Raw genomic sequence first — 27633 nt, forward strand, 5'->3', positions numbered from 1 at the left:
ATAGGGGTAACAATGGGGGATGGGGGAAGAAGGTGTGGCTGTAAGGAGCCCCCCCCCCCCCCCCTCCACCCCTCTCTCCACATCACATTCTCTTGGGTTCACTCCCCACAAGTGGCAGGGCAGTGCTCACCTACATTCAACACAAAACTAAACAAAAATTCCAGCCCACCCTTTTACCCATTGGTTTGACTGTCTAACCTACAACCAAAACAGAACAGAAAAAAAATTCCAGCCTATCCTTACAGTCACACTGTCTCACCTACATCCTAAACATGCTTAATTTCTCTCATGAGATAATGAATTTATTCTGATTCTGATTCACACAATTGGTAAAATTATCTTACACACACCCAAAACAAAACAGAAAAACAAATTCTAGCCTTTCCTTATGGTCACCCTGTCTTACCTACATCCTAAACATGCTTAATTTCTCTCATGAGATAATGAATTTATTCCGATTCTGGGGTGGGTTGCATGAGCCAATTTAGCAGCGCTAAGTTTGCTTGTCATTAAGACTGTTCCCGATTCCACAGTAAATTTCATACACTTAGGAACATTCAGAACTCTAAGCAAAGTTATCACTAAAAAGATTGCTTTATGTAGCCCGACCCTGATTCACACATCTGGTAGTGTTTCACACATCTGGTAGTGTTTCACATATCTGGTAGTGTTGTCTGATACACAGATCTGGTAGTGTTGTTTGATTCACACATGTGGTAGCATTGTCTGATTCACACATGTAGTAGTGTTGCCTGATTCACGCATATGGTAGTGTTGTCTGATTCACACATGTAGTAGTGTTGCCCGATTCATACATCTGGTAGAGTTGCCTGATTGACACATCTGGTAGTGTTGTCTGATTCACAAATGTAGTAGTGTTGTCTGATTCACACATGTGGTAGCATTGTCTGATTCACACATCTGGTAGTGTTGCCTCACCAACATCCAAACAAAACAGAAAAAAACCAAATCCATCCATACCCGTTCCCGCATGATGTCAACTTTATCCTTGAGCAGCGGCACGACGCCGTTGGGCGGCAGACCCTTCTCCAGCTGCATGACGTTCTTGGCGTACTTCAGGGTGGTCTGGTTCATGTCCTCAGGGTCCAGGGTTTCAAACGGGGCCTGGGGACACACAGGCACATAGACAGACAGATAGACAGGGAGACTGACAGATAGACAGACAGGCAGGCAGACGGACAGACAAACAGGCAGGCAAACAGACAGACAGACAAACAGGAAGATAGATAGACAGATAGACAGACAGGGTGTCATATATAGACAGACAGACAGACAGACAAGGTATCAAATTGTGCCTGGATACAGACAGACAGACAGACAAGGTATCAAATTGTGCCTGGATACAGACAGACAGACAACAGACAAGACAGACAACACAACACAACTTGACGCAGCCCAACGCAGCGCAACACAACACAACACAACGCAAAGCAACACAACACAACACAACGCAACGCAACGCAACGCAACGCAACGCAACGCAACGCAACGCAACGCAACACAACACAACACAACACAACGCAACAGAAGAGCAGAGAAGCGATGACTGAAAGCACAGGGCGACAAGGAAAGTGCAGAGGCTGTGACACGCACCGTGGTCCATTCGTGGAGGAGGTTGTCCCATTCATCGATGGCCTTCCACAGCAAGTCCTTCAGCTTCAGCTCTGCGTAGGCCTCTTCCAGGGCATCAAACTTGGTCACCTCCACCTGGGGGCACACACACACACACACACACACACACACGCTCACACATACACACACACACACACACACACAAACACACACACACACAAACACACACAGACATTGAGATTTTCTGTGTCCAGGATGCGGGACTGGGATCTGTCATTGTACATATGTAGTTGCATGTGCTGTAATGGGGAGTGTAATGTTCCCTGTTTGGTTAACCCTCAGCCTGCCTAGGAATTTGGTAAATAACTAAATCCTAGTTACAGAGAAAAAATTTCATTAAAACAATGTAGGTGTATAAAAATGAAATATTTAGGATTCATTTCTTAACTGACACAGGTAAATGTAACAATTGTGTGAAAGAAAAATAGACAACTCAGAAAACTTGTTTTGTTACGAGAAAATGAATAGGTGACCCACAAGAATTTTCTTTTTCAATAAACATTTTGAAATCATTTCTTTTTCCTATCCAGTTGTCATTATATTTTTCAATAAGCAAGGTTAGTAGTCTAAGTATAAAAAAATGCAAATTGAACAACAGCAATGTTAGAACTGGAAAAAAAAAAAAATAAAAATAAAAAGCTTGTTTCATATGAGTATAAACTGCCTTTCTTGAAACAACAAGGTAATCGATTTGTAATGAAGAACATAATGTTCCATAGCATATACAGTCTCTGATGGTATGTAGCCTTGGCAAATCGAAAGCTACCAATGTAATAATTCCCAAACAAAACAAGAACATTCACAAGACATAGATATGTAGCCGCCGTTCAGGAATGACTAATGCAGCAGTGGTCGTGCATCCAGCATGGCGGTCTGTGGGTTAAGGACCACTTGGGAACTGAAACACTTGTCCTCTTGGTGACATGGTGCATGTTTCCACAAACAGTGGTGTATGCAGCCAATGTAATGAGCACCACTCATAGTCAGAGTGCTTTCCTGCATGTGTGTTTTCACTTTTTACAACAACAAAAAACCACAGCTATCACTTATAAATCCCTGAGTGATTCTAATGTTTTGACTGACATTAATTCTTCAAACTCATTCTTCAAGCTGTTCACAGCACACTGGTGCAAACACTGAATGGTGTTTTTAGCTTGTTGGCTTTAACCTTTTGTTTGCCAGTGTCTTAAAGGGAACTGAGCATGTTTTTCATGATGTTATGTGCATTTTGTGAAAGAAGTTTAGCTTTGACAGCGCACTCAGCTGTCGTGGGGCTGGTCCACAGAAACCACAGTGCAGCTGCACTGATGGGGTACATACATACAAGTGTTAACCCCTTGACTGCTACAGATGAGTATGCTAGTCAATGCAGGACTGTCACCTCATTCAGGTAAGACGGAGCCTATAGGTCAAGATGTCAGTCACTGCCTCTATTTGGACTTTCTTTTGGGATTACATCACCCTTCTTCAGCAAAATCAACGACACCATTGATAAGAACACAGAAAGTATCAACTACACTTCTGACTTATACCACATTGATCTCATTAATTTTACTAAGGATCCAGCAGTCAAGAGGTTAATCAGCCCACCGTCCATCCCCTCAACAACGTGGCCCAACAACGTGGGTGTAAAAAAGCCAACAGGTGGTTAAAACTCAGCTCTGCTGACCTGTCCCCCCACACTGACCTTGAAGTTCTTCTGGTAGGACTTGTAGGTGAAGGCCCTCTTCTGCAGCTCATCCATCTGGTTCAGCAGTTTCTTCAGCAGGCTGACCACCTTATCCTTGTCTGACGACGGGTCCAGGATCATCGGGTTCTGGGGATCAGACACACAGCACTTCAGTGCCTCACACCTGTCTGGTGGTTGACACACACATCACACGTCTCACACCTCAGTCTGGTAGTTTACACATGTCTCATATCTCAGTCATGTGTTTTTCATGTGCACATCTCATACCTCAGTCAAGAGCTTTATTCTCAACATATCTTACACCTGTCAGGTATCTTATACTCACGCCACACCTCATGTGATTTGTACACATCTCACACCTCAGATGTTTAATGCACACGTCACACCTCATGTGCTTTATACACACATCACACTTCAGGTGTTTTAAATATACATCATGCTTCAAGTGTTTGATACACGTCACACCTCTGGTGTCTAATATACATGTGTCGCACACACCTCAGGTGTTTTATACACATGTCACACATCAGGGTTGTTTTTGTTTTTGTTTTTTTATACCAATGTCACAGCCAAGGTGTTTAATATACACATTACACATCAGATGTATTTTTACAAACATCACATCTCAGGTGTTTTTTCACATATGTCTCACCTCAGTCAGGTGGTTTACACATAAGTCCCACATCCTAGGTGGTTTACATACATCTCACACCTCAGGTGTTTTACACATCTCACATCTTGGGTGGTTTACACACGTCTCAAACCTCAGTCAGGTGGTTTATACACATCAAATACCTTAGGTGTCTTGTACACACACATATCTCTAACTTCTGTCAGGTGATTTATACACAAAGTACATATCTCACATCTTAGGGTAAGTCAGCATGTAAATGTCAGCCACATAACACAACTCTAATATTTCGCTTCATGCGGTAAGATCAAGTGAGTATGTAAATATACATCTCAAACATGTCTTCAAATATTCATCCTTGTCAATCTTCTACTAGATAAAAAACAAAAAAAACCCTCGTAATCCTAAGCATCTTGTTGTCAGTAAAATACAGACACACACACACACACACACACACACACACTACACAGATTCAAATGCACACAACATTAAAACAAATTGTCAATTGTCTTTGCAATTTTTTTTTCCCAAATAGTTTAACAAATCCTTACCTGGGCCTCCTGTTTGACCTCCTTGACCTCTTTGCCCAGCTCAGTGATGTCTTTGTCAAGGTGTGAACAGAAGCGGTCAATGTTACTGTCACGCTCCGCCAACGATTTGTCAATGGCGTTACGCACATTGGTGATGGATGGGTTGAGTGTCTGAAAATAAAAAAGTAATGTGATTATAATCAAGCTCTCTTCCATTAAGCTTTTCAAAAAAATCTTTTTTCATGTTTTAATGCCACTTATGGACGTACTGAGTGTCAGGAAAAAAAAGTGACATGATCATTATTCAGCTCTCTTCCATTCAGTTTTTTGTTGTTGTTTGTTTGTTTGTTTTCTTTTCTTCATATTTTGATGCCATTTTAGATTTTGAGAATATGAGAACTGCGATGACCAGTTTAGAAGTAGGGTTGTATTCATCTGTAGCTTTGAAAGAGAAATAGGCATCACTCTTTCAATGAAATGAATTATCATTCTTATTCTTGTTGTTATTGTTTTTTGTTTATGCATCGCTGTTGTTACAATTGTGCATTGTATGTATACACAAATGTGTTGTTTGGTGATGGTTGTGTGTGCATGTGTGTGTTCATTGTTAAGTTAAGCATTCCTTTTTCTTGTCTTTGTTTGCTAATTTGCTCTCAGTCTCTCTGCTTTACTGTCTCCCCTCTCGCTCTCTTTCTCTCCCCCCACTCTCCCTCACCCTCTTCTTCTCAAAACAGACTTGCTTTTCTCTTTCTTTCTCCCTTTCTCGCTCTTCCTCTTTCTCCCCGCTTTTCCTCCTCCTCTTCCTCCTCCTCTCTCCTCAACTTCTTTAGTGAGACACACACATTACCTGGTAGACAGCAAAGTCCTTAGGTGGCATGTGTACCTTCTATTCTCTCTCTCTCTCTCTCTTTCTCACTCTCTCTCTCTCTTTGATGTGTTCGTATTGAAATGATGGGTTTTGATGTTGAGGCATAAATAATTATTTCAGGATTGATATGTACTTTAGTATGTGTTTGTATTGATAATTTTTTATGATGTGTGTCGATGTTACATGTGTAAATATTTATTATATGATTTATTTGTACTTTGTTTTCTGTGAACTGTCCAAACCTTGGAGATGAGCGACTGAAAGAAAGGCACATTACCCCCTGTCACGTGTACTTTAAGCTAATGACGAAGTGCCAAATTTTCGCAAATCTCTTATTAGTTTGTGCTGCTTCAATTCTGTTTTTTTTTCTTTCTGTTCCATTTTATCTGTTTTGCACCATTTTGTTCTGATTAGTACCTACCATGTCACCAGAGCTTTTCAGCTAATGACATTAAACATTTCAGTGTTCAGTGTTCTCTCTCCCTCTCCCTCTCTCTCCCTCTCCTTCTCAAAACACATGCTTTTCTCTTTCATTCTCTCCTTCTCGCCCCTTTTTCCTCATGCCGCCTCCTCCTCTCTTTTTCCCCTCCCCTCCCTCTCCTTTCATGAGACACACACATTACCTGGTAGACAGCAAAGTCCTCAGGTTGGAACTTTGTACTCTCTCTCTCTCTCTCTCTCTCTCTCTCTCTCCTCTCAAAAGTCTTTTCTCTTTCTTTCTCTCTTTCTTGCATTTCCTCTTTCTCCCCACCACCTTTTTTTTCCTCCTCCTCCTCCTCTCCTCTGCTACACTGATGGGCCACATTACCTGGTAGACAGCGAAGTCCTCAGGAGGCGTGGGCACCTTGTACTCATCAATCAGCTCGTACATATCCTTCACGATCATCGCCTCTCGCTCCAGGGGGTCAATCTGTAAAAAACACCACCCTTATTTTGACACAGTTCTGATCAGGTGGCATCAGCTGTGTAACAAGGAGTTTTGTTATTGCTGTTGCTGTTGTTGTTGAAATAAATATAGACACAATTCATACAAGGTGATGACTGCCTTGCATGCGTGTTTGTGGTGTGTGTGTGTGTGTGTGTGTGTGTGTGTGTGTGTGTGTGTGTGTGTGTGTGTGTGTGTGTGTGTGTGTGTGTGTGTGTGTGTGTGTGTGTGTGTGTGTGTGTGTGTGTGTGTGTTTGCATGTGTTTGTGTGGGTGTGTGTGGGAGGGGGTGAGCAGGAGGAGGGGAGAGTGTGTGTTAGTGAGTGTGTTGTGGGTATGTGTGTGTGTGTGTGTGTGTGTGTGTGCGTTAGTGTGTTGGTGTTTGTGTGTGTGTGTGTGTGCGCGTGCGCATGCGCACACACGTTGTATTATGTGTGTGATGTGTGTGCATGCATACATGCATGTTCAAGTGTGCATGCTTGCATGGATGCATGTGCTGTGTGTGTGTGTGTGTGTGTGTGTGTGTGTGTGTGTGTGTGTGTGTGTGTGTGCACATCAAAGTCACAGAAAAAACCAGGACTGAGCCTGACTTGCACTTCATCCAGGAAGGTGAGGGAGTGGACAGACTACAGGGTGGAGGACACTGGTGTGATGTGATAATGTGTGCATGTGTGTGTGATGTGAATGCATGCAAGTACGTGTGTGTTCGTATAACAAAAACGAAGACGTACCCCGACTCGTTGCATTTCATCCAGGAAGGTGAGGGAGTGGACAGACTCCAGGGTGGTAGTGGGCACTGGTGTGATGTGATAATGTGTATGTGTGTTGTGAGTGCATGCAAGCGTGTGTGTGTATACATGTGTGTCTCCTTCTTCTTCGTTCAAGGGCTGTGACTCCCACGTTCACTCATATGTAAACTAGTGGGCTTTTACGTGCATGACCGTTTTTACCCTGCCATGTAGGTATTCAAGTGTGTAAGTCAAAGTGAAAAAAAAAAATAGGAAAAAACCCCAACCCCGAACCAGGATGTACCCTGACTTGTATTTCACTGACGAAGGTAAGGGAGTGCACATGCCCCAGGGTGGTGGTGGGCATTGCTGTGATGTGATAATGTATGTACGTGTCTGTGTTGTGAGTGCATGTGTGTATGTGAGTATACAAGTGTGTAAGTCAAGGTAAACACAAAAATACAGATAGAAATAAAAGCCAAAGTGTGACATACCCTGACTTGTATTTCATCGAGGAAGGTAAGGGTGTGGACAAACTCCAGGGTGGTGGTGGGCACTGCCTCCAGACGGAACTGAGCGTCCTGCAGCTCTGCGATCAGTCGGTCAACCTCCTTCCTCGCCAGCACTGGCAGCAAGGCGTTGATCACCTGTTGGACACACACACACACACAGAGGCACAGGTGTAGACATCATCCATGGCATTTGACATTTCACATTACTGCACAAAGCCCAGCTGACTGCACACAGGGCCATAATCACCAGGACTGTCCCACCAAATAACAAAATTCAACCTGATTAATGAACACAGAACTATCAACAAGCAAAACAACACTGCCCATCACAGTCAAACACTGGCTGCCAACAGACAAGTGGAGACAGCAGTATCACATTATCACTTGACCTTATGGCACTGTTGTTCACAATGCAGCTGACCACACACAGCCATAATGACCAGGACTACCCAACTATCAAAATGCATATGGTTTTTATTTTTATCAACCATATCAATAAACATAAAACTAGGTGAGATACAGAAAACCTGCAAAACAACACAGTTTGTGGCACAGATAATAATCTTAACCATGAAGCTCCTTAAGACATATTTAGGCTGTGCTGAGGATGTCAGCCCTCCCACTTATTTCATCATTCCCGGATTACAAAAAGAAGTCTTTAAAACAGTTTTCCCTTCAAGTTATTTTCCTAACAAAGCCTTTGAAAGCTGTTCAGGAGCCTCTAGTAAGCTGTTCACGCCAGTGTGCAGAAATGTTTTGTCACATGACACAAAGTGCTGCTCCAGTCATTGCAGGTTCACACATCTGTTGATGGTTTTACCGTCAACGCCAAGGAGGGAGCACTGACCTGTCCCTGTCACCCTGGGCAGAACTGTCCGTCATTAAGAAAACGCCAAGGAGGGAGCACTGACCTGTCCCTGTCACCCTGGGCAGAACTGTCCGTCATTAAGAAAACGCCAAGGAAGGAGCACTGACCTGTCCCTGTCACCCTGGGCAGAACTGTCCGTCATTAAGAAAACGCCAAGAAGGGAGCACTGACCTGTCCCTGTCACCCTGGGCAGAACTGTCCGTCATTAAGAAAACGCCAAGAAGGGAGCACTGACCTGTCCCTGTCACCCTGGGCAGAACTGTCCGTCATTAAGAAAACTGAACCTCCTGCAAGACCAGCTGCTGTGGCCAAGTGGTTAACATCATGGACTGACCAGTGAGAGGACTTGGGTTCAAGCCCTACTAGCTGTGTTCCTTCAGCTCCTACACACTGTCAAGTGCGCTGTAGACTGGGACCACAGCAGCCAAGAGTAATCCATTTCATGGATACTTCCTTAGAAATATTGCTCAAGTTTCCTGACCAACACTGCCGGTGTCTGTTATCTCTCAGCCTGGTTGATGCCAGGATACATCATGAGAGTACACCCTTGTCATTCAGTCTCAAACCTAATGGACCCTCCACCGCAGCATTGTCAGTCATCACCCTCATCAAAAACATAGAAAACAAAATATCACAAATTATGGGGCAGCAAAGCAAAAAGAAAAGAAAAGAAAATATAATCCAGCAAACACCACAAAAAGAGAACGAAGTAAGGGAGATGACTCACGTTGAGGCAGCGGACCGGTGACGGGATGAGCAGCCCCTTCATCTTGGTGGCGTCGACAAGGAGCATGCCGATTGGTCGCTTCTCTTTGATCTTGACAGCCATTTTGTGCTGCTCATGGTACTTCTCCAGATGCTCACCAAAGAACGCCACATCTGACCACACCATGCACGTCGTCATTTCAATTTGAAGGTTGAGGATGCTACCATGTATCTAGGTTTATTCCAGCTTATTTAAGTTAATATCTTATTTGATGGTCAAGGCTACCACTTGTCTTGATTTACATTTCCTTGTTCAAGTTGTTATTTTTATAATAAATGAAGCTACCACTTATCTTGATTTTGTTTACCATATTTTCAGTTTTGTGAGGTTATTCATTTCTTGATCTATTTATCTATTTATTTGTTTATTGTCACAATATGCTCTACAAAGTATGACTGTGTCTACAAGACACAAGCAAAGAAGTGACATGAGACAAAAAATATAGGGTTTTATAGTCTTTTCTTTTTCTTAAAATTTTGCTTGTGATACCTAATGAGTCACCCTGAAAATAATGCTATACACTGAGCAAACACAGTGTCAATGAACATTTTCTGATTTGAGAATTAGTATAAACACTCTGAAATATTTTTAAGTGTCAAATCATTCTGTTTGTGATATTTGTTCTCTCCTGAGAACACTGTATCTTTCCCACAGCATAAAAAAATATTGATCAATATGAGAACAACACAACAAAAGCTGGATGATGGGGTGTTGCAGAAATAGCAAACAAAAAAAGGCATGGAGAAGGAAAGGAAGAAAATGAAACAAAGAAAGCCAAACAAAAAGAACAAGAAAAGACAGAAAGAACACGAGAAACAGACAATGAGGAAACAAACTAGAAAGGAGAAGGACAGAGCCAAAGAGAGAGGAAGAAAAGAAAGATGAGAAGCTCCTGCCCCAGATGGGTACAATACAACATCAGGGCCCTGGGTTCAGTCCTGGAGTTCATGCCAGGTGGGCTGAGGGTGTCAAGTTTTTCCCACCAGTCAACATGACTGGGCTGACCTGCCTGGGCCTTCAGCCCTTCTACTGTGTACATGCAGACCAGATACATGCACAGTAAAGACCCTGTTATCCATGTCAGCAGTGGGTGGTCATAGAAACATGAACATGCCTACTCACACTCCCGTTTGCTTTTAACCCTGGGGGGCAAATCTGGCTAGCCTAGATTTACATATGTAAATATGTACATAGGCTGGAATAATCCCTGGGGGCAAATTTCAACTAGTCAGAATTGACCCCCACCCCCCATCCACTCCTCACTGCATTTTACCCTAACCCTGTAATAACTGATTTAGGGGCCATCCTAACCCAGCTCCATATGACCCCCAGGGTTCAATGTGGCCCAGTTAAAATCAAAACGGGCAATCAAAACAGAACTCCCCCACATTAGCTTTCGGTAAGTTGTAATGGAAATGGAGTTGAGGGTGGGTCCGTAAAGGCTAACCCAGAAACATCCCCTTCCTTTCTCAGCAAACTTGTTTGAACCCACAGAAAGGGGTAATTTCCAACAAGCACAGAATGACGCCATGGTATAATCCTTTGGGGAGGGGGAGGGTAACTAGTCTGAGACTGTTTCAATGGCATGCATGATGTGACAATAATGGTCAGAGTGATGACAATGCTTATCAATGGAAGAAGAAGAAGAAGAATTAGAAGACAAAGAAAAAAGAAAAAAGTATTACCCTGCTATCAAAATGAAAATACCATTCATTGTATCTACATCTGTTCCAACAATCAAAACTCACACTCTGCTTATCCTGATGATCATTGACATTGAGAGCTCAAACTGGTGTCACCATACCATCTGTGTGTGTGTGTGTGTGTGTGTGTGTGTGGTCATCATCTTCAGTTTAACGTCATTCCACTTGAAGTGATATTAGACGAATGTGTGTGTATGTGTGTGTGTGTTCGTCATCTTCAGTTTAACATCTTTCCACTTGAAGTGATATTAGACGAATGTGTGTGTGTGTGTGTGTGTGTGTGTACATTTGCAAGCATATCTCTCTGAATATTAAAATGTGAGTGTATCTGGATATGGATGTTGAGAGACCTGGATTTCACACACACACACACACACACACACACACGCACGCACGCACGCACGCACACACACACTATATTTTTTTGTTTTTTGTTTTTTTGATGAATCAAAGTAAATTCACAAAACAACAAATGATGTGTAAAGGGATGATTACAATGTATTGGATTGTTTTCAGGTGATGATTATGATTGTAACATCTACTGCTACCTCACTGTTACCATTATCATACTTATGATTATGAATGCACATTATCATATATCATTATTATAATCATCACCATCATCATTATCATCATCATGATTATCATTAATGCGATTCATTATTATTATTAGTAGTAGTAGTCATAGGAACAGTAGTAGTGGTAATGTTGTTGTTGTTGTTACTATTGTCACTATTGTTACAATGCATGCTCCGCACAGTTTCTCAATGTTTCTTGGGGTTTTCCTGTCCCATTCTCCTTCTCTTTAACGAAACAATCCATGCCTGAAGGCCCTGTCAGAAAGTCTGACTGCGGAAAATCAATTTGTTGTCAGTCACTGTAATCAGAAAGCAACCACTCTATTCTTTGATAATATCTTCCTCAGGCCATTTTCAATTGCTGCTGTCCCATGCACATGCATAAACAAAAATAAAGTTATAAATAGGCATTATGAATAAAAATGACACTCCCATGCTGTGTCATCAAATAATGCAATGAAAAAATTAACAACATGCAGATTGAAGTATCATCCCATAAAACATGCAACCAACTTGAAAATGTAAAAACTATCACCTCAAAGACTGTATCTGTGTTGTGGATGTTTGTTCTCAAATACATGAAACTTGGATGAAACTGGAAATATTCGCAAAACTCTCTCCCCAGTGAATATTCATGACTTGTGTGACCTCTTAACCTTGTATAATTGTCAGGATCATGGTGACAGCCAAATGAACCACCAGGTTCTTTTTCATCTTTGGCTTAAAACGCATTGCTTTGACTGTTCTTCATTCACAGCTTTTTGTGGGTGTCAAGTCAAAACACAAGTCATGAATAAACCCTTGATCAACAAATCATTTAAACTAGATATGAAAAAATGATTTAAACTAAAAGTTGAGTAAAATAAAAAATGAATTAAAAAAAAAAGTCATCAAAACATCTAACAACGTTACCCTCTCGGCTCTCGAGATTAAAATAAAGTCCGCAGTCTGATGAGAAATGTTTAGATTAACAAATATTACAAATTGCAAATACAAAACATAGTATCATACTGTACACATCCATTCTCTCAAATGTGGGTGATCAAAACATACACACAAGTGATACATTACGATGAACATCATCACAACTATACACCCTGACCCATCTGCATTTCTATATTTTATGTTTCTCGCACACACACACACACACACACTCAAACACACACACACACACTCAAAATAACACACTCAGACACACAAACATGCCCACATATACACATGAACACACAGTCTCTTTCTCCAGAGAATCTACTACACATACACACAAACTACAGAGACAGACTCTCACTCTCTCTCCAGAATCCAACACATACACACACACACACACAGACACAGACACACACTTATCAATTCTCTCTCTCTCACAAACACAGACACAGATACACACACACAAACACACAGACACACACATTCTCTCTCTCTATATATATATATATCTGTCACACACACATACTAAGAGACAGACACATACACACACACACACACACACACACACACACACACACACACACACACTCAAACACACTCACTCAAACACACACACACACACACACACACACACACTCAAACACACTCACTCAAACACACACACACACACACACTCAAACACACACACACACACACACACACACACACACACACACACACAGGTACATACCATGGTCTTGTCTCTTGACAGCTTCCAGATCCAGACTCTCATTCTCTCTGTAGAACTCACGGAAGGGCTCAAATGTGTCAGCATACTGGCTAGCGGCGTTGAACGCTGCCACAATGGCTTCCTGAAATATCATACCATCCTGGTCAAGTCTGAAAATCAAGTCACCTTCACACAAACACAGGTATTGGTTTGCATCTGTCTCTGTCTGTGTGAGCGCATGTATGTGTGTATGAGAGAGATAGAGTGTGTGTATGTGTGTGTTTGTGTGTGTGTGTGTGTGTGTGTTTGAGTGTGTGTGGATATGTCTGTCTCTTAGTATGTGTGTGTGACAGACATATATATACAGAGAGACAGAGTGTGTGTGGGTTTGTGTACATGTGTGTGAGTGTGTACATATCTGTCTGTCTCAGTGTGTGTGTATGTGTATGTATGTGTACATACACACACACACACACACACACACGAACACACACACGCGCGCGTACACACACACTCATGCACACACACACACACACACACACACACAAACACACACACACACACACACACTACTAACCCTGATGTTCTGTATGATGGTCTGTAAGTGCTTGTCATCTTCAAACATGGTGGACATACTCGGGCCTTCCCCACATGTCTTCTCCTCAAACTTGTTGTTGATGATGGGCCTGCACACACACACACACACACACACACACACACACACACACACACACACACACACACACAAACACACACACACATTTAACACATTTAGAAAGTTGACACCTCAACAAAAAGAGAAGCAGAGAGCTCATCAGATCTAAATGACATACAACTTCCTTTGTCTCTACAAAAATGCTGTACTCTGGTAACATTGCTTGGGATCAGTTCAAAAACAATTTGATAAAATATGGAAATAATCAGACAAAGTTTGTCATTTATTTCCTCCCTAAATTCCTTGCCCATTCTGAATTTCTCTTTTCTATCACATATGTAAAATATGTACTTTTAAAGTGCATTCACACACACACACACACACACACACACACACACACACACACACACACACACACACACACATTTATTTCCCTGACTAAACTCACTAGGTGAATAGACAGTAAATTGATAAACAACATTTAGTAATGATGAAATTCAAATTAACATCAAAAGTGGGGAGATAAAAATGGGTGGTGCAATGCACTCTTCTTTAGGAGATCAGAAAAACTTTCACACAGAGAAATCTGTTGTGATAAAAAGTGACACAACACAACACCACACAACAACATAATATGATACAATCTATAATACAATACAATGCAATGCAATCACAACACAATGCAACTTGACACAATACAATACGACACAACACAACAGGACATAACACATTAAAACATGACACAACACAGCACAACAAAACACAAAACAACACAGCACAGCACGGCACAGCACAGCACAGCAGAAGTGAAACCATGACTTGGTGAAGGCATCAAAGTAGGTGTCTGGCACCAGGGTTTCTGGTAACACAACACAGCACAGCACAGCACAGCCCAGCCCTGGAAACACAGCACAGCACAGCACAGCACAACACAGCCCTGGAAACACAGCACAGCACAGCACAACGCAACACAACACAGCCCTGGAAACACAGTACAACACAACACAACACAGCACATTACAACACAGCACAGCACAGCACTGCACAATACAACACAGCCCAGCCCAGCCCCAGCAGAGGAGAAGTGAGCCCCAGACCTGGTGAAGGCATCAAAGTAGGTGTCTGGCACCAGGTTCTGCACGCTCAGCACAGCATCCTGGAAGCGCTTGATGACCTCAGCCACCCCCTCCTGGAAGTCGTCGCCGTCCGGGGAGAACAGCAGCTGGTTGGGCTCCAGGATGAACTCTGTGATGAACAGCGGCGGGAGCTTCTGCACCTCTTCTTCATCCTCACTCCCCTGAGACACCGTTCACGATGGTTGAGACACTTATCTGCTAATACAGTGTCTGTGGGGGCCTGGGGTTCAATCCCAGTCTCACCCTTTCTTCCTAAATTTGACTGAGCATCTAGTCATTCGGTTCAGATGATAAATCAAAGTCCTGTGTACAACACATTTGGCGCACTGAAAAAGAACCCATGTCAACATAAATGTTGTCAGCTGGCACAATTCTGTAGAAGAAATCTACTCTACACACAAATACATTTGCATGCACTCAGGGCCCAGGCATGTTGGGTTATGCTGCTGGGTGACAAAACTGACAAGGGATGTCCCTGGCAAAATTCTGTAGAACAATCCACTTTGATAGGAAAACACGTACACTTGCAGGCAGAAAAAAAGGGGGGTGGGGGGAGAGTTGGCACGGCACTGTAGTGATGTGCTGTCCGAGGAGAGAGCAGTCTGAATTCTACACAAAGAAATCTGTTGTGACAACATGTGATATAGCAAATCAACAACAACAACATGAAGCTGGTGCAGATGATGTTCATGCTGATAAACATGATCACTATTTCTACCATCATTGACCCCAAATGATACCATTTCCACCATCATAAACCCCAAATGACACCATTTCCACCATCATCAACCCCAAATGACACCATTTCCACCAACATTGACCCCAAATGACACCATTTCCACCAACGTTGACCCCAAATGACATTTCCACCAACGTTGACCCCAAATGACACCATTTCCACCATCATCCACCCCAAATGACACCATTTCCACCATCATCCACCCCTAATGACACCATTTCCACCATCATCCACCCCAAATGACACCATTTCCACCATCATCAACCCCAAATGACACCATTTCCACCAACGTTGACCCCAAATGACACCATTTCCACCATCATCCACCCCTAATGACACCATTTCCACCAATGTTGACCCCAAATGACACCATTTTCACCATCATCCACCCCTAATGACACCATTTCCACCATCATCCACCCCTAATGACACCATTTCCACCAACGTTGACCCCAAATGACACCATTTCCACCATCATCCACCCCTAATGACACCATTTCCACCATCATCCACCCCTAATGACACCATTTCCACCAACGTTGACCCCAAATGACACCATTTCCACCATCATCCACCCCTAATGACACCATTTCCACCATCATCGACCCCAAATGACGCCATTTCCACCAACGTCGACCCCAAATGACACTATTTCCACCATCATCCACCCCTAATGACACCATTTCCACCATCATCCACCCCTAATGACACCATTTCCACCATCATCGACCCCAAATGACGCCATTTCCACCAACGTCGACCCCAAATGACACTATTTCCACCAACGTTGACCCAAAATTATTATTATTATCATTATTATGAGGATATATGTCTTGAAAATAAGCCCTAGGCAATTTGCAAATAGAACACACACGTAAATATCAAAAAGGAAAAATTTAACACAAGATAAAAAAACACTATTAAAAATCATTCAAACCCCCCACACACACACCCACAATACACACAAGCACACCGGCACGCATGCACACAAGTCATAGCACACAATTATAGATAGTACACAATCAAAAATACAACCAACAAATTCTGAAACTCTCAAACTCACTAACAGTCATTTTAGTTCATACTGGAAAGGGATGAGCTGTTGAAAATTATTCAGGACGGGAAAAGGTGGGTCTTCAGACTGGATTTGAAAGATTGCAAAGAAGATGAGTGACGGAGATGCTGAGGAAGTTGATTCCAAAGAATGGGGGTTTGGTATGAAAAACTGTGTTGGCCATACATTTTGGTTTGAACAGGGGGGATCCTAAGCAGGCGGTTGTCAGAAGAAGAACGGAGTTGGCGTGAGGGTACGTAAGGATGAATGAGATCAGAGAGATACTGTGGACCAGTAGCCTCAATGGACTTGAAACAAAGAGAGACGACTTTGTAAATAATTCTTTCTTGTACTGGGAGCCAGTGTAAAGCATGAAGGAGAGGAGAGACGTGATCAAACTTCTAGGAATGGAAGACAAGATTAGCAGCATGGTTCTGGACTTTCTGAAGCATAGCAATGAGGTAGCTGGGTGAACCGACAAGCAGGAAATCACAATAATCCAGGCGAGATGACACCATTTCCACCAACACTGACCCCAAATGACACCATTTCCACCAAGGTCCACCCTGACTGACCTTGTCGACCTCTTTCTCTTTGTCCTTGTCCTTTTCTTTGTCCTTGTCCTCCTCCTCCCCAGCCTCCTGGTCCTCGCCCTGTATCTGGGCCAGGGTGGGGGTGTTCTGCAGCTGCTCCGTCAGGTAGTTGAGCAGTGTGGACACCGAGTTCACCGCCAGCACGTGCATGGTGTTGACGATCAGGTAGTCCGACAGCCGGATGAAGCTGCATACAGCACACGCAAGGTAAGAATAAGAATAATGATTACGATGATGATGATGATGATGATGATAGTATTACTAACTATAAGAATAATGATGATGATGATAATAATAGTATTACTAACTATAAGTATAATGGTGATAATGGTAATAACAGTATTACAAATATAAGAACAATAATGATGGTAATAATAGTATTGCTAGCAATAAGATTAATGATGATGACGATAATATCAGTATTATAACTAAAAGAACAGTATTACTAACTATAAGAATAATAATGATGATGATAATAATAGTATTACTAACTATAAGAATAATAATGATGATGATAATAATAGTATTACTAACTTTTTTAACTCACTGAGACCCGCACCTGAGCATGGCTCTGACATTGAAATTTGTCTCATTAAAACAGGTTTAACATTCCTACATCTGTATAAACCACAAGGAAAGGGAATTAACTTCCACAGTATTTCTGAATGTGTCCACATATAATCTTAAGGAAAAACAGTCTATTTTCTGTGTTTTTTCTCCATCAATATGGTATAGAAGCCTGCTGAGGCTGTAAACTCCCCAGTGTTGAGTGGGTTAAGTAATGATAATAATGTATGTGGCCTTTCACGCCTTTTCTCATAGTGACCTCAGTTTCATCCCCCTCCACTTCAGTGCTTGGGGTGAGTCCGGGAGTCAAGGTCTTCAGTGTTAGCAGAATTATGGGGGACTGTTGCTGGATGGATGTGGTGCCAGTTGCTCACTGAGTCTGGCTGGCAACTAACCTATTATTGTCATCAATAAATCAGAACAGGCACAAGTGAACACCACTGAAGTTTTCAGCAGCAGTGCAGGGTCTCTTCTGGTGCGTGGCATCCTGGCAACCAAGCATTGACAGTTCCCTTTGGGCTGCCAGGACTGTGTCACATGAAACCTGGTATAGCTGTGTACGGGGGGAGTGGCTTGGGAGTAATGCCACTGAAATGTTGCAGATGATGGGGCAGCAAAAAGTGCACTGGTGCAGTGCTGGGTGTAAGTACTGACCAGGTCAGACGCTTGTGACAGAATGTGCTCAGTGTACGGGTGCAGAGCTGGGTGTAAGTACTGACCAGGTCAGACGCTTGTGACAGAATGTGCTCAGTGTACGGGTGCAGAGCTGGGTGTAAGTACTGACCAGGTCAGACGCTTGTGACAGAATGTGCTCAGTGTACGGGTGCAGAGCTGGGTGTAAGTACTGACCAGGTCAGACGCTTGAGACAGAATGTGCTCAGTGTATGGGTGCAGTGCTGGGTGTAAGTACTGACCAGGTCAGACGCTTGTGACAGAATGTGCTCAGTGTATGGGTGCAGTGCTGGGTGTAAGTACTGACCAGGTCAGATGCTTGTGACAGAATGTGCTCAGTGTATGGGTGCAGTGCTGGGTGTAAGTACTGACCAGGTCAGACGCTTGAGACAGAATGTGCTCAGTGTATGGGTGCAGTGCTGGGTGTAAGTACTGACCAGGTCAGACGCTTGAGACAGAATGTGCTCAATGTATGGGTGCAGTGCTGGGTGTAAGTACTGACCAGGTCAGACGCTTGAGACAGAATGTGCTCAATGTATGGGTGCAGTGCTGGGTGTAAGTACTGACCAGGTCAGACGCTTGTGACAGAATGTGCTCAGTATAGGGGTGCAGAGCTGGGTGTAAGTACTGACCAGGTCAGACGCTTGAGACAGAATGTGCTCAGTGTATGGGTGCAGTGCTGGGTGTAAGTACTGACCAGGTCAGACGCTTGTGACAGAATGTGCTCAGTGTATGGGTGCAGTGCTGGGTGTAAGTACTGACCAGGTCAGACGCTTGCAGTGGGCCCGTTTGTTGGCCTGCTCGGTGTAGGTCATCTTGTCTGGAGCTTCCCCGTAGATGTCCATGTCATAGTTGCTCTGCATCAGGTAGCTGGAGGCCGTACCTGGGGCACCCCCTGCCTCACCTGGAACCAGACCAGGCACCATCACTACAGGTGTCACTCATCATGTCTTCATTGATTCAAATCAGGGAAAGGTGATCAGCCTCACCTGGAACCAGACCAGGTGCCATAACTACAGGTGTCACTCATCATGTCTTCCTTTGATTTAAATCAGGGAAAGATGATCAGCTTCACCTGGAACCAGACCAGGCGCCATCACTACAGGTGTCACTCATCATGTCATCTCTTTTTGATTTTGATAATGGAAAGGTGATCAGCTTCACCTGGAACCAGACCGGGTGCCATCAGTACAGGTGTGACTCACCATGTCTTTTCCTTTTGATTCAAATAATGGAAATGTGATCAGCCTCACCTGTAATAAAGCACCATTACTATAGCTGTGATCAATGGAGACTTTTCAAAAATAAAAAAAGAAATGGCTCACCTGTAATCAGCTACCAGTACTACAGGTGAAATCAATGACAACTTTTTAAAAAATCAAATAATGGAATGACCTCACCTGTGAACAGGTATGAGTACTATAGTTGTGATCAATGATGACTTTAAAAATTTCAATAATGGAATGGCCTCACTTATAATCAGGTGGCATGTGGAGTGTTAGCCTAGAGGTAATGTGTCTGCCAAGGAAGTGCAAGAATCTGAGTGCACTGGTTCAAACTGCACATTCAACAGTATTTTCCCCCCCTCCTCTAGACCACCACCACCACAACCACCACCATCACCAGCAGCATCAGCAAAAAGCACCAGAACCCACCAATGCCAGGACTGTCGGCGCCATCATAGAAGTAGTCGTCTGGCGTGAAGCCAGCCTCCAGGAGCGCCGTGCGACACGCTGATCTCACCACCTCCTTCACCAGCTCTCGGAAATCCTGCAGCCGGCCTGCCACCTGGTGGAATAAAGCATGACAGGGCTTTATGTAAGATCTTCTTGTTGTCCTGTTCATCTGTAACGGTGTTGTATTGTGACATGTTCCAAATAAAATACTGTTTAAACCAATAAAGCATGACACTCCTGCATTGTTTCGCTCCTTACATCTTTCTCTTTCTTTCTTCCTTTCCATCTCTCTTTCTTTCTCTTTCTCTCTCTTTTTACTTCACAATAACGTCTTCCACATTCCATCCTGGTGCAAATAATGTTACTAACCCATTGTCAAAGAACAACGAAGATGACATTACAAGTCCAGCTAAATACACTGCAGAAGCAATGCACGTGAGAAGAAAACAGGGATTGCTGAACAGACCAGTTCATCTTTGGGATGATCCAGTCCAAGTTTTGTGTGTGCACACACATGTGTGTGTGTGAGAGAGTGTGTGTGTGTGTGGTTGTGTGAATGTATGTTGGGCATGGGTGAGTAAGTGCACCAGTTTATGTGATGTCCAAAAATACTGAGCTATACTTATATTACAGCTGAATGAAATTATAACCCTTGTCTACAGGGCTTAACCACTGAATGGACAATGAAATATGTCAATGTCAGCGTCTCTTTTCACTTTAACCAGGTTTGGATCGGATGTATCAGCATTAAAAACTCAAAGTTATCATTATTTCAGGAATATTTCATCTGAGGATCCATTCTGTAAAGGTGTCAAAGAGATATTCATTTTGTTTCTATTCTGATCTCCAGGAAAGTCACATCACCAGCAAATCATTACTATAGGCATTTCTCTGATTTCAGCTTATCTTTACTGATGTCTGATACCAACTGTACTTACAGACTTGCACGCTAACTGATGCATTTAAGGCTGGAAATAATGCCATGTCAATAACCAAGCATAACTGAGTTCATGTTTGTTTATAATTGCACACTGTTTTATTGTGATCAACACCCCCTTGACATGGGCAGACAGCCTGGCTCAGTAAAACATCTGGTCTTGTCTTGTCTTGTCTTTTCACATGTGTGATCATGCTATCATTGCCTTCAGCAAACCTGAATGTGGTGTGTTTGTGCCAATGGACTACAGCCACAAACTTTAATACAAAGCATATCTGGGGAGGAATCACTAATTAAAACATGCCCGGAAGTGTTGACTTTGTGGCCAGTGGATACTCACGTCGTTCAGCTGTGTGAACTGGGCCTCTCTGAAGTCCAGCAGTGTGTAGGTTCGATCCTTGTCGATCTGGCACAGACCCATCTCACTGATGCGGTGACACATCTCACGCACGTTCAGCAGTGCTGGTCGTAGCGACTGTGAGTGGACACATGAATACCTGTATTTACATACTGGAGATACGTGTTAAGGTATGTCAAGCAAAAACAAAGATTGTTTGTAATATGTGTGTCCTTGGGATTAGGATAGGTGGGCATTTATATGCATGAAATTGCGTGTGTGTGTGTGTGTGTATGTGTATGTGTGGTTCTGTCTCTATGTGTGTATATGTGTGCGTGAATGTGCATGTGTGTGCGACTCAAGCATGCACATGTATCCCACCCCCACATCTTACAAACAAACCACTATCCATCACCGAAAACATGACTTACAGGTTTCGTGTATTTGAACTCTAACTGACAATGTCAGTCACCCTATTACTGATCCCACCACTTCACTCTGTCATTAAACCTGTCAGTCATAATGTCACCTGTCAATCAACACGTCATTTAAAATGTCCTTCATCCAATCATTCATCGTCTTCTGTATTTGTGGGCTGCAACTCCAACAGTCATTGTATGCAAGAGTGGACGTTTACGTGTATGTCCTTTTTCCACATCATGTTGGCAGCCATATTCCGTTTTGAGGTGCATGCTGGGTAATTGTCTTGCTTCCGTAACCCATCCCCACTCTTCACCATCCAGATGCACTGAAACAGTGGACTGAAGTCTGGAAACTCAGGCAAGAATCCAGCGCTCTGACCATTCACACTTTTCACATAATAACTCAATCTCTCACCCGATCAGTCACTAATGCTCTGAATCACCCTGTCCCTCACCGGGTTGACGATGAACAGATTCTCATTCAGCGACTTCTTGCAGGACTTGATCTTGTGGGAGCGCACGTTCTTGCGCCACACACTGAAGGCCTTCCACTTGCGGAACAACGCAAATGTCGGAATCTTTCAACAGAGAAATGTGACCATCATTCCACAATGTTAAAAAAATTCTCTATCCCAACTGTTTTTTCTTTCTTGACTGTTACTAGTACTGTGCTGATTTTCACACTGTGAACACATTGTGACATGACAAATTCACATATACATGAAAAGAGGAAGAATCACCAATCAGTTACAGCTAGAAACAAACTTGATTCAATAAAATTAAGTATTCAGTCTCTTGCACACACAGACACACATTCACAAATGTGTATACAAAGACACATACATACGCACATACACACATATACACACAACTACAGTTCAAACAATACAAAACCAAAGATCAAAACACGAGCAGCATAGCACCTTGATCAGTTTCTGGAAGTAGTAGAATTCTTGCTCCCAGCGGTCCAGAGTGATGAACTCTGTTTCGTCATCATTACGCATGCGCATCACTCCCTTGAAGCTCAGTGTGCAGTAGTCTGGTTTGTACAGGTGCTCATGGTTCACCACTCTGCAGGGATCAACCATCAGGAACTGCAGTTTGTATTTCTTCATCTATCTGTGTATGTTTATTCATTCATTCATGGACTTGGTATTACACACAGGCCTTGGTAACAACCCATCATGGTGAAAGAATCAACAAGTGTGGACTGTTATTTTCTTCGTATTTGTTTATTCATTCATTCATTCATTCGTCTGTCCATCCATTTATTGGTATGCACATGCCTTGCTATCTTCTCTGTGGGTATGTGATGACAAATTATGATTTCTCCATTGCCATCTATTCAATGTTTACCATTTATTTAGATATTTATTCATCTGTCAATGGCTTCACAACCCACAGCTCTGGATAACCAATGGGCAATATGAGAAAGGCTGAACTAAATGAAAAGTTAAACAGCATCAAACACAAAACTCTGTGACATCTTGGGGGGAAAACATCCCTGAAGACAGAGCATGGCACGAGAAAGGCTCAGTCATACTGGTGAGTCATCATGAAAGAACACAGAAGACAAAGAAGAGGACAATGAAGAAGACACAGAAAATCTCAACACAAAAAGCATCCTGAACTACCTATGTCCAACAGGCCCAAGCACAATCACGGAATGAAATAATAATAACAATAATAATACTGATGATGATTATAATAATATTAATAATAATGATAATAACAATAATGATGATGCTAACAGAAATAACAGTAGTAATAATAATGGTAATGAAAATGATGATGATGATGATGATAATGATAATAACAAGAAGAATACCTCTTTATAGAGCTTTAAAACCCCTCAAAGCACTTTACAACAGCATATGAGTCAACACAAAGCACATAAAAACACACACATACACATACACACACACACACACACACTCACAAATGCAAGCAAACACTCACAAACAAGCATGCACAGAAGAAATAGATGTAAATCCACAAAATACAGATACATGGAATGGAAGACTTAAATTATGTAGAGACTGCTTGAAAAGGCAGTTTATTAGATTTGTTTTAAAAGACGTGAGAGAGGGACTGTGAGAGACTGATGAAGGCAGAGAATTCCAGGCTTGTGGTCCAACACTCACTTGAGGTTGTAGTAGTGGTAGTGGACAGAGGACTTGGGCACCGCAGGACTGAGGTAGAGGAAACCCACTTTCTTGTCAGTTTTGGCAATCTGTATGATCTTGTACATGTCGCGCAGACCTTCCTGAGATGCTGCGACTGAAAACAGAAGGAAAATTCCATGGTGTTTCTAATAACCGTGTGAGTAATTATCAAATATGATGACAACAGTGATTTTCTGAATAACAAAAACAATAGCAACAGCAATATTGATGATAATATAATTACTGAATGTTTCACACTTTTTTTTTCCAGTGTTTGCGTTCAAAGCACCTTCCACACACAAACACATGAAAATATAAACAACAATAACATGTACGTATGTGCACTTACAAACACACACACACACACACACACACACACAATTTAGAAAGTGGATGGTGGTGTGGATGTTGTGGAAAAGAATGCATGACTCTCGCTAGCATCTTTTTTTCTTTTTTCTTTTTTTGAGTAGGAGACGATGTTTTTCTAATTTTCTCAGGGAATTGATTCCAGCAACAGACCTGAAAGCTTGCTGACCACATCACTGTGTTTGAATGTATGTTGCCTTGGGGGCATCAGTTAAGACATTTACACGATCAGACATTGACAAAGCGTAACAAGGAAAGAGCACTCTTACTGCTCAAGGGGAACCACTCACATTTGGGTTTGGTGGAGGCAGGCTGACTGGGCGTGGTGACGTGGATTCGTCCCCGTGGTGATGATGGTCTGGGAATCTCCTCGGGAGCTGCTGGCAGCTTCAGTACCATTTGTTCCTGTTCACACACACACACACACACACACACACACACATGTACACATGCACACACACACACATGTACACACACACACACACACACACACAAATGTACATATGCACAAACACACACACACACACACACACACACACACACACACACACACACACAGGAATTCATCATCTGACACTCACATATCTTTGGCACTGTGTTTTCTATAGTGATAATTCAAGAAATGATATCATGAGTCTGACTCCAAAGTAAGATATTCACATCTAAGAAAACAGGCTACTGCCATGTATTTAGTGCCAATCAACTGTTTTCATCAATTTTTTGTTTGTCTGCATACATTTATAGTTAAGGCATTCATTCTTTCAGGCAGATGTTTTAGAAAGACAAAAATTCTCCTTCACTGCTCCCATGCACAAAATGTTACCTGAATCTGTTGCAGATTTTTTTGCTGAAAACCACATGGTTGGAGACTGTTTGAGTGGTCATTAAAACATAAAATTTCTTATGGACCTCTCTCCTTCCTTGCCACCAACACATGCTTGTCTGACTCCAATGCCAAAAACAGCATTTGCCTCTGTTACTGGTATTTCAGAAGATCCAAGAGAGAAAAAAACAGAAGGCACCAGTTTCCCTCCCCCTCTCCTCCTCTTGTCTCCCCCCTACCCTCTGAATCCACAGCAATTCTGCACACACAATGTTACCTGTTTTTCCTGCAAGTCTTTGGGTAGATCGGGCAGAGGAGACACCATTTCAGGGCGGTCCAGTGGTTCCACTGATCCCTGGCGTTTCAGACGTTTGGCCTCTGGCTCCTGGTCACTGTCTTTTGCCCGGCCCGCCTCGATGGCCTCGCGGTTCTTGCGGTGGATGAAGGACGGTTGGTTCCTAGCCTGATACTGTTGCAAGCTGGGCTGTGGGGGTGTAAATGATTTGACTAATTTGTATAATATGTATATAGCTCTCAAACTGATGACAGCTTCCTGATTCTTTCAAAACTCCCTGATGAGCTGTACTATATGTCCTTACCATATGCAGTCCTTCTCTTCTCCGAATATGTGAAATCATGCTCATGAGAAAAATGTCTACAAAGTTTTTAAAATCAATGCAAAGCAAAATAAATGTCACATGCTTTGTTCAAAATTCTCTCTCATCTCCATCTATCTCATCAATATATCCCTCTCTCTCTCATCATCTGTCTGTGTGTCCATGTGTCTGTCTACAGGTCTGACTCACTCTCTTTCTCTCTCTCTTTCACTGTCTCCCTCTTGCTCAATCACTCACTCTCTCCCAACCACAGTTTTCCAGGGGGTTTTCTGACATTATCTACAATTAATGTAAACAATCAAACAAAAATACCACCATGAAATGCATTAAGCGATTGCAAAATATATAAAAATCCATACACACCAAAGGTTAAATTTTGCCAATGACAATACAATATAGTACAGTACAGTATGGCACAGTGCAGTACAGTACAGGACAATACAGTACAGTACAATACATTACAATACAATATACAAATCCATACATACCAAAGGTTCTATCTTGGCCCCAATAGGCACTTGCATTCGTTTGGCCTGAGCCCGTGTGACACCTTTGAAATGAAGCGCCTGTGGGTTTGGGGCTGCCTGCATGGGGGCGTAGGAATACAGGCGTGCCTTCAGTTTGGCTGCTCGATCCATGTCTGAGGATCCCGCCATGTCCACGTCCTTTGACTGGCTGTTGGCCAGGCTGTTCATGGCCCGGCCATTTATAGCTTGGCCGCTTACTGCTGGCATGTTTCCAGCCATCTGGTTCAAACATCAAACCTGGATTAAAATTTTGTCATAATTCTTCTTTCTTCTTCTTCTCCTTTAACTCATTGAAGAGTCATTGGGATGCCACACAGACCTGTTCCCCAGGTTACTCCAGGTCTGTTGGTTGTTTGTCAAAGCTTGGGTCAGAATTCACAACATCCAAAACTCTCAAGGAAACAACAATGAGTAAAAAGCTACATGTTGGAGTACAGTGTGTGTGTGTTTTGGTGAGGAGGGTGGGTGGGTGGGTAGGCAGTGTGAGCTTGTGTGTGTGTGTGTGTGTGTGTGTGTGTGTGTGTGTGTGTGTGTGTGTGTGTGTGAGTGCAGATGAAATCCAAGAAAAATAAGTGGGACTGCAGGTCTCTATACAGACATATAACATGGATAAACCACAGCCCTTCTGCCAAACCAAGTTTCCCTCTGACTGCACTTAAAGAAACCACTATGAAGAGAAACGTGTGGACCATCTATTCCACTCAGGCCATCTTTAACACCACAGGATTTCCACATTTTATGTGTGTGCTGAGCTAGTGGGAGCAATTCCACTTGTCTGCCAGAAAGTTTAGTTGTTCCTGACAATCAGATAGGTATGTGCGTATGTGTACATCTGTGTGTGTGTCTGGATAGAGTGGATGGTAAAGATTACTGTACTTTCAATAATTTAATATTTGTATTATTATTTTTGCTGTTGTTATTGTTCTTGATGTTACTGTTGTTGGTGTTTTTTGTTACTGCTGTTGAATGTGCTTATACATCAGACTGGACAGGAAGATGGGGTGGGATGAGGAGTGTAGTGGGGAACTGGGAGGGATGCTCAACTGATAACTGCAAAAGGTCACATCAAGGTCCTTCTGTGGAATAAGTGAACACTGATCAACATTCTAACACTTGCAGCAACAATTTTCATGAGTGAAATATGGCTTAATATCTATTGCACATTCACACTTCCTTGGGTTACAAAACAGTAGGAAACATTCATTCTGTTTTGGATCAGAATATAGTTGGAGGCTGACCAATACAAACAGCAAACTGATT

General features: G+C 42.6%; 1 protein-coding gene across 1 annotated transcript in view; it reads right to left on the reverse strand.

Moving 5' to 3' along the window:
* LOC143278107 (dynein axonemal heavy chain 6-like) overlaps positions 1-26591 on the reverse strand; it is a 119882-nt gene extending 93291 nt beyond the window's left edge. The window contains exons 1-20 of the mRNA XM_076583139.1: positions 26335-26591; positions 25507-25713; positions 24697-24811; positions 24020-24155; positions 22799-22946; positions 22331-22453; positions 21457-21591; positions 20159-20291; positions 19266-19407; positions 17247-17451; positions 14840-15039; positions 13665-13773; positions 13109-13229; positions 9132-9283; positions 7519-7671; positions 6181-6282; positions 4526-4675; positions 3341-3469; positions 1615-1728; positions 982-1125 (exon numbers count right to left, since the gene is read on the reverse strand). Of these exons, the coding sequence (XP_076439254.1) occupies positions 982-1125; positions 1615-1728; positions 3341-3469; positions 4526-4675; positions 6181-6282; positions 7519-7671; positions 9132-9283; positions 13109-13229; positions 13665-13773; positions 14840-15039; positions 17247-17451; positions 19266-19407; positions 20159-20291; positions 21457-21591; positions 22331-22453; positions 22799-22946; positions 24020-24155; positions 24697-24811; positions 25507-25713; positions 26335-26580 (2964 nt within the window). The 5' untranslated portion in view covers positions 26581-26591. The remainder of the gene's footprint in view (positions 1-981; positions 1126-1614; positions 1729-3340; positions 3470-4525; positions 4676-6180; positions 6283-7518; positions 7672-9131; positions 9284-13108; positions 13230-13664; positions 13774-14839; positions 15040-17246; positions 17452-19265; positions 19408-20158; positions 20292-21456; positions 21592-22330; positions 22454-22798; positions 22947-24019; positions 24156-24696; positions 24812-25506; positions 25714-26334) is intronic.
* Positions 26592-27633: the final 1042 nt, after the last annotated feature.

Source organism: Babylonia areolata, chromosome 35 (genome assembly GCF_041734735.1).
Source record: "Babylonia areolata isolate BAREFJ2019XMU chromosome 35, ASM4173473v1, whole genome shotgun sequence".
Classification (NCBI taxonomy): Eukaryota; Metazoa; Mollusca; class Gastropoda; order Neogastropoda; family Buccinidae; genus Babylonia; species Babylonia areolata.